General features: G+C 43.0%; 1 protein-coding gene across 1 annotated transcript; it reads right to left on the bottom strand.

Annotated features, from left to right (window-relative positions):
- Positions 1-2,161: 2,161 nt before the first annotated feature.
- LOC130118392 (zymogen granule membrane protein 16-like) lies at positions 2,162-5,919 on the bottom strand. The gene is made up of 5 exons (XM_056286826.1): positions 5,756-5,919; positions 4,632-4,707; positions 4,313-4,439; positions 3,861-3,999; positions 2,162-2,901 (listed from the first exon to the last, which is right to left on the bottom strand). The coding sequence occupies exons 2-5, from the start codon at positions 4,684-4,686 to the stop codon at positions 2,704-2,706; spliced, it is 519 nt and encodes a 172-aa protein (XP_056142801.1). The 5' UTR covers positions 4,687-4,707; positions 5,756-5,919; the 3' UTR covers positions 2,162-2,703.
- Between the last annotated feature and the right edge of the window lie 1,800 nt (positions 5,920-7,719).

Here is a 7,719-nt window from a genome sequence, read left to right as displayed (position 1 = left end):
ATATTTGCATATGAAACCGATCATTGGTTTCGGTCGTTATGCCACTGTATGGTTTGTAAGGGTGGGGATACCTGCAGTCAGTTGAGACTGAAGAGGTCCCTTAGAGGAGTGATGAAACGTTTCTCTCAGTAAATGTTGTGGCCAGATTCAACTTTTTGGGACACAACAGAAGGTTTCCTGACTTATGTTTTGCCAAGCGGCCGGCCCAGACCACAGCTAAACACAAGAAAGCAAACTTCGCTGAAGAGGGAAGCATGCATCCACAGACATTTGCTGATAAAACAGAGAGCAGGAAGTTATTCCTTGTCATCCTCACATCATCACTAATGTGATCCTAGAAGTTTTCTTTGCATTCTGTTTGATCGATGGTTTGAAGTTTATAGTTATTGCAGACAAGTGAGAACTGAGAGGTTTCCAACTTCTAATGAATGGACTTGTCATGGACACCTTATCCCAAAATAGTAGTTACAGTGTAGTTACTCAACACAGCCAACAACGACAGAAAGTCATGTATTAAAGGGAGCAAGGTGCACTGATTTGAATATGAACTGAAGTGGCGTCAATTCATTTTCAGTCCCATTGATTTGGGGTGCTAGAATTGATACGACTTACAAATCTAAAGAAAAAAAAACTATTGGGGGTGGGAAGCATGCGATGATTAATCAAGTAAATAACAAACTAAAAGGTTTAAGGATGCACTGACATCGAAAAGGAAAAATGTGATTTGTGACCTTGGGCGAGTCTGTTCCTGACCTCTTGTTGCGCAGCAGGGCAGAAACCACTCCTGATGCGGTACGGCCATTTTACTCATATTTGTGCCTTGAAAAGTTGCAGATCAGATGTTTTGTTCCTACACACAGTCGATCTTACTGATATTTCAAATGGGTTCAATTAAAAGTGAATTGCCCACCTCCATATGCACATGCCCTCCTCTGTCAAGGGCCCACTCTTTATACCCATCCATAACACAGCCATGTTAGAAACATGGTCATTTGTCTTTGTAGGCGATACAAACCCACAAATAGCATCATTTTCTCATCTGTGCTCAAGTGCTTTTTAACTGTCTGAAGTGCTGCCAGGGTCAACTTTTTATCATACTGAGAGCCATAGAAACGTAAAAATCAAGGAAAGTGCTGAAAATATCACCACTTAAATTACGGTGTTGCTTTGTGCCGTGACAGCAACGCATGGGATGTTCATTTGGGTTTCTTAAGCATTTGTTTGTGAGCCGGTCAGGGGGAATTACTCAGTTACATTTTTTTTCTTAAATTGTAAGTCCCATGAGTAAATGCTCACCTGCAGGATAAGTGATCTTCTGATATTAGTCTAAAGTACGGTGGCCCAGAAATGCAAAACACAAAAACATTTAGATAACTCAAAAATAATAATACATATATAATGCAAAAACATTGTGAAAACAAGAATATACATTGTTTTAAAATGCTAAAACGAACTATATGAGCACAAAAGTGCTTTGCAGGAACAATAACAGCTTAACCAAGTGATCAGCATAATATATTGATCTGCATATATTATCAACTGAGATACAAGTGCACGTACCCCAGTGGAAATCTAGGCAGACTTTTTTCAATTTTCAATTGTGGCAATGCCTTGCTGTAAACTTATAGTCCTTTAGTACCGAATAAATTTGTGAGTAAAAAGTAATGAGATCTGTGTATAGAGACACAGACAGCTTAAAAAAAAATTTTTCCCTCCACGTTATGTGATGCTCCACAGTAGGAGTAAAGTGGTCCTGATGTGTAAAATCGGGTAACTACCCCTTTAATGAATAGCAGATGGGCGCGGGGCAGAATCACCGTGTCACTCCCTCTCATAGCTGCACTTGTCAGGTGACGCTGGTCATCAGCATTGCGTTTCTAATACCATGACGGTACCCCCACACCTGTGTGGATATGCTGGTCATGTGCTGCCCCCTGGGTTCAGCAGGCAGGACTGGATGACCTCAGTTCAGACCGGAGGGCCGACCTTGTCCACCACAGATGTGCTGCAGCCTCGTTGTCTGCACAGCAGCCATTCTTCAAGCACTCGCTCCAGGCCCAAAGATGGACCATAAGGAGATACAGTGAAAACCGTCCTTGTAAACGCAACACTTCTTTGCCACACACAGAAATATCAAAGGAAAAACAGAAGAAAAAAATGGTCTCCATTGCATTTGTTGGGTTTAATGTTAGCTTTTTTTCTTCTTTTTTTTTTCTCCAAGATTTTGATATTGCACAAGTATAACATTCTGCAGCACTGGTTGGTAGTATTCCCAACTCTTTAAGGTCAGTTAACATGTATATGATTCAATTAACTGACTTCTTACACTGATAGAAAACAGGTTTTCAAAGTTGACTTGAGTCCAGTTTGCAAGGGCTAAGGTGTTTCAAATTCCTGAAACGACTGATGAATGTATATATTGGAAAGCTAGCAGGAAGACAATCACGTCTTATCTAAGAACTTGTGTAAAGTGTAACCCCATTTTGCTCATTTCTGTCACCTGAAATATCTACCTATGCCCATTCATAATCATTATTGCACGTAATAATAATAATAATCATTACATTTATATAGGGCTTTTCTAGACACCCAAAGCACTTCACATTGATTGATTGATTGATTGATTGATTGCATTGTTGCTTGTCCATATTTTATATAAGTATTGCTATCCTGACCGAGTCATGAGCAAATGCTGCAAATCTATTAGAGCGTTCTGTTTGGGGGGCTGCTGTTAGTGTCCACTATTCCCCAATGTGCGGCAATGGAAGTGATGCCGTTGCTGTTCTTGCGTCCACTGAGGAATCGGAGCTCAGACTTTGGGTAATTTGGATAGAGGTTAAAGGAAAAGCCCAAGGGCTGGCCCACCGTGAAGGAACGTCCTCTGCTGGTCACAAAGTTCACCTGCAGCGAAGATGAAAAGTGATGGTTTACTAACTCACAAACTGACCAAAAGTATTTGCAATGAAAGAGCAAATTTGACACTACATCACTGGAAGTATTCCGATGTTGAATTCAATTAATTAAAGTTATTTGTCTCGTTCCCCTGATTTATCATGAAGTGTGGAAATTTAGCAACAAACACTAAACATCCCATCATGTTGTTGTGCTGTGCTGTAAATAAAGCTTTTAACTAGTCAGTGTATTCGTTTGGCGACGTTTTGAAGCCAGGAAATCATTTGTCAATATTTCATAGCTAGAGTTGATTCAACAATGTCAAATAGATCTGTTGTCGAGGAACAGCCATATTTCAGATACTACTCACCTAAAATGGTATACCTACAAACACACAAACACGTTCATTTTTCTATACTTGTGAGGATCCTCACTGACTATATTCATTCTCTTCCGAGCCACCCCGGTCGCTGCTCCACCCCCTCTGCTGATCCAGGGAGGGCTGCAGACTACCACATGCCTCCTCCCATACACGTGGAGTCACCAGCCGCTTCTTTTCACCTGACAGTGAGAAGTTTCGCAGCGAGTTTTGCAGCGACCAGGACACATACCCACATCCGGCTTCCCACCCGCACACACGGCCAATTGTGTTTGTAGGGACGCCCGACCAAGCCGGAGGTAACACGGGCATTCGAACCAGCGATCCCCGTGTTGGTAGGCAATGGAATAGACCGCTACGCTGCCCGGACACCCACCTCAAACTAATTCTAACTCTAATTCCTATCTTAACCCTAAACCCAAGTCTTAACCCTATGACATGACATTCCTACCTTAACCCTAAGATAGCTCCTTGAAGAAATGAGGAGCGGCCAAAATGTCCTCACTCTTACGGTTAGTTAAACTCAAATTGGTCCCCACAAATGTAGCTGAACAAGAACACACACACACACACTGACACTGTCTCAGACCTGGTAAATGTAGTTGCTTGAGTGGAACTTTCCAGACAACTGAATGATGGCCTCTCCCTCAAAAAGCTGTATGGTCTGCATACTGCCAAGTCTCCGACCGACCAGACTGCTCCAGGTTTGGCCGTACCGAACCTGGAGCCTTTGTGTGCGCGTGTGTATTTGCGTGCGTGTGTATGTGTGTGTGTGTGTGAGAGAGAGAGAGAGAGAGAGAGAGAGAGAGAGAGAGAGAGAGAGAGAGAGAGAGAGAGAGAGAGAGAGAGAGAGAGAGAGAGAGAGAATCACAAACACGACTACAACTAGCTGATATTTAAATGATTGCTGCAGACTTTAAATACTCTAATATCAATTTAAGCAAGACTTATACATAATATGATATTGGCAATAATCTAAATCATATATTATAGGTATAGTAGATTCATAGCAGATCGCATTATATTTAAGTGGTATTTTACCCAGTGATGTAACTGTTGAAGTTTTCCCAGACCCTGATGGCAGTAATGCGTTCGTCTCCCTGTAGCACATAGCCGACACCAGCGCCATGGCCTACTGCTGGAGAGAAACTATACAACGGCCCCGTAGCTAAACAGAGAGAGGGAATGAGACAGAGTCACAACTTGTTAAGATGTCATCAGACTCGTATTTACATGCCATTAGATATGCAGGAACATTTTAAAAGCGAAAGAGATTAATTCTGAACATAAATCACTCTTTCTCCCTTACACACACACACACACACACACACACACTCTCTGCAGGTCTAACTGAACTCACGACGGGTGGCCCATGCCGTTGCAAGCAACACAGTCAAACACAGAGGTGAGAACATGGCGAATCCAAGTTACGAAGTCTGGGGGGGAAAAAATCATAAAGGACCATTAGAGATGCCAGCATGTGTACAGGTGTGTACAGTTTCATAACGCATGACAAATGCTTGTATCTAATATCCCATGTTACTTTACTTTAGCGTCAGGAAAGTATATGAGTTGGATATATGACGTACGAAATTTTTATTTCTCTAACTCTCCACCCCACTGGCTGTAAGTATGAGCAACATTTCATTGCTAAAACATGACTTCTTTTTTTTTTAATCCAAACCTGCATGCATAGAGTTACAACTTGCAGATAAAAAAGTAGCATTCTTGCACTTTTACATTTCACTAATACGGGTAATAATTATAGGATTAAGTAGAGATTACTCAAATATTGTCAATTCTATTCGCAAGTACTGGTACTTTGGGTCTAGTCCCACACAACCACAAAGATTTGTTGCCATTTTGTTTCCGTTTATTTTAAGGATTTTCGGGGGAGAAGTCCGGCTGAAATGGCAACCGAGTGGAAGAAAAGGATGGAAAAAGATCCGGAGTTGTCATAATTATTAAACCAATCAAATTTCAGCTGTTGCATCAGATTTTCCAGTCAACCAATCAGGGAGGTTTTAGACCCGGCACCAACAGGTGAATGTAATTAACTACCTTGAAGAATAGAAAACCAGTACTGCCGTGGGTCTCTGAGGACTGGACGGAAAACCCCCATTCTATTCCATTCTACTACTACTACTACTACCACCACTACTACTAATACTACTACTACTACTACCACTACTACTACTTTCGGCTGCCCCCGTTAGGGGTCACCACAGTGGATCATCTGTTTCCATCTCTTCCTGTCCTCTGCATCTCCCTCTGTCACACCAGCCACCTGCATGTCCCCTCTCACCACATCCATAAACCTCCTCTTTGGCCTCCCTCTTTTCTTCTTCCCTGGCAGCTCCATGTTCAGCATCCTTCTCCCAATATACCCAGCATCTCTCCTCCACACATGTCCAAGCCATCTCAATCTTGTCTCTCTTGCTTTGTCTCTATTCTGTTCTATTCTATTCTGTGCAGGATGCTCACCTGTATGTTGCCAGTCTTCTCTAAGTCCGGGAGCTTGTGTTATAAATTCAGATGGACCATTCAGAGCTCCGAAGCCGTTGTGAAATTGGAGAAGCCACCAATGGCCTCGAGGAGGCTCTTTGATACCTAATATATGCTGTAAAATGTGTTCCGCATTGCAACGCGGGGCTCCTCTTCCCTGTGCAGCAGTTTGTACCACATCATAAAAAAACTTGACACTTTCTTTGGCAGACTGTCAGACTTCTGTCATTTCTCGCCAGATTCATAGCTGAAAGGGAGAGGAACTGGACTACCTGGTGGAAGAACTGGACTACCTGGTTGAACAGCACACACAAACAAACACGCACACATACAGACAGACAGGCAATCACAACACACACACACACACACAGTCATAGCCAGGTTAGGTAACATTCTTTTGGTTTATAATAATAATAATCATTACATTAATATAGCGCTTTATCTAGACACCCAAAGCGCTTCACATTGACAGGGATAAACTCACCTCAACCACCACCAATGTGTAGCACCCACCTGGGTGATGCACAGCAGCCATTTTGCACCAGAACGCTCACCACATATCAGTTTGAGGTGGAGAGGGGGGAATCATTAAGCCAACTACATGGCGGGATGATTAGGCGGCCACATGTAGACAGCCAGGTTGGGAATTTGGCAGGACACCGGGGAACCCCCTACTCTTTGTGATAAGTGCCATGGGGACTTTAATGACCACCGTGAGTCAGGACCTCGGTTTACCGTCTCATCCGAAGGACAGCACCTCCTACAGCACAGTGTCCCCGTCACTGCACCGGGACCTCCAGCACTTCCACTTCCAGCAGCAACTCCGTTTTCCCGGGAGGTCTCCCTAAGCACACCTGCTTAGCTTCCATCATTCGGCAGAGCCAAGGTACATGTTGGTATGGCTGCCGGCGATATATCGGAACAAATTTTGGATCATACCAGATATGTGTTCTCCCATCTGTCACTGACCTTGAGCTAGATAGTTCAGATATGAAAATTTTACTTTTTTTTTCTTAATTTCCTGTACAATGTACAGATTCTTACGTCTCAATTTTTCAGAAGCTGTATTTTCACTGCTACATAACTATAAGAATGCTCTTATCTGTGGACCACTGTTCAATAAACAAGGATCTCTCAGCTACTCCATTTGAATGTGGGGGGTTTAAAACAGGCAGATGAACAGAGGGGCGTACAGTGATGTCAGAAAATTCCCTCCCCCATGGATTATTTCTTGTTTGTTGTGTTGCCAGGTCAAACATTCAAAAAAGGGTTTTTTCTACTCTCATTGAAGGAATTGTCAATAATGCCAAGATGAAATTAAGCATTTATGTAGATGTCTTCAGAATTACTGTATATCAAAAATAAAAACCTGGAAATGACAATCGATAAGCACTCACTCTCCACCCCCCCTTTGGATCAGGTGTATTCAGTTTCCTGAGAGATCACATTAAATACCTTAACAAGGTGATGGCCTGGCAACCTGCCCAGGGTGTCTCTCGCCTGCCGCCCAATGACTGCTGGGATAGGCCCCAGCATCCCCGCGACCCTGAAAACAGGATAAGCGGTTCGGATAATGGATGGTTGGATGGTTCACCCTTGTTTCAAAATGACCTGTGTTCAACTGCATGATGGCACATATACGGAGATATCGCCGATTTTATAAGGTCAGCTGTAACAGCAGAGCAGCTCATCTAGTAATTGAAAGGTCGCTGGTTTGATCCCCAGCTCCTTCAGAGAGCATGTCAAAGTATTCTTGAGCAACACACTGAACCCCTGGCTGCTCATCAGGAGCAGCCAGGGGTTGCCTTGCATGGCAGCCTCCACCATCAGTGTATGAATGCATGTGTGAAAGAGTGAATGTGAGGCGTACACTGTAAAGCACTTTGAGTGGTCAGTAGACTAGAAAGGTGCTATATAAATGCAGCCCATTTACCATTTATCTG

Source organism: Lampris incognitus, chromosome 9 (assembly GCF_029633865.1).
Source record: "Lampris incognitus isolate fLamInc1 chromosome 9, fLamInc1.hap2, whole genome shotgun sequence".
Classification (NCBI taxonomy): domain Eukaryota; kingdom Metazoa; phylum Chordata; class Actinopteri; order Lampriformes; family Lampridae; genus Lampris; species Lampris incognitus.
Note: the sequence above shows the minus strand (reverse complement) of the source record. Positions and strands in the feature narration are given on the sequence as shown.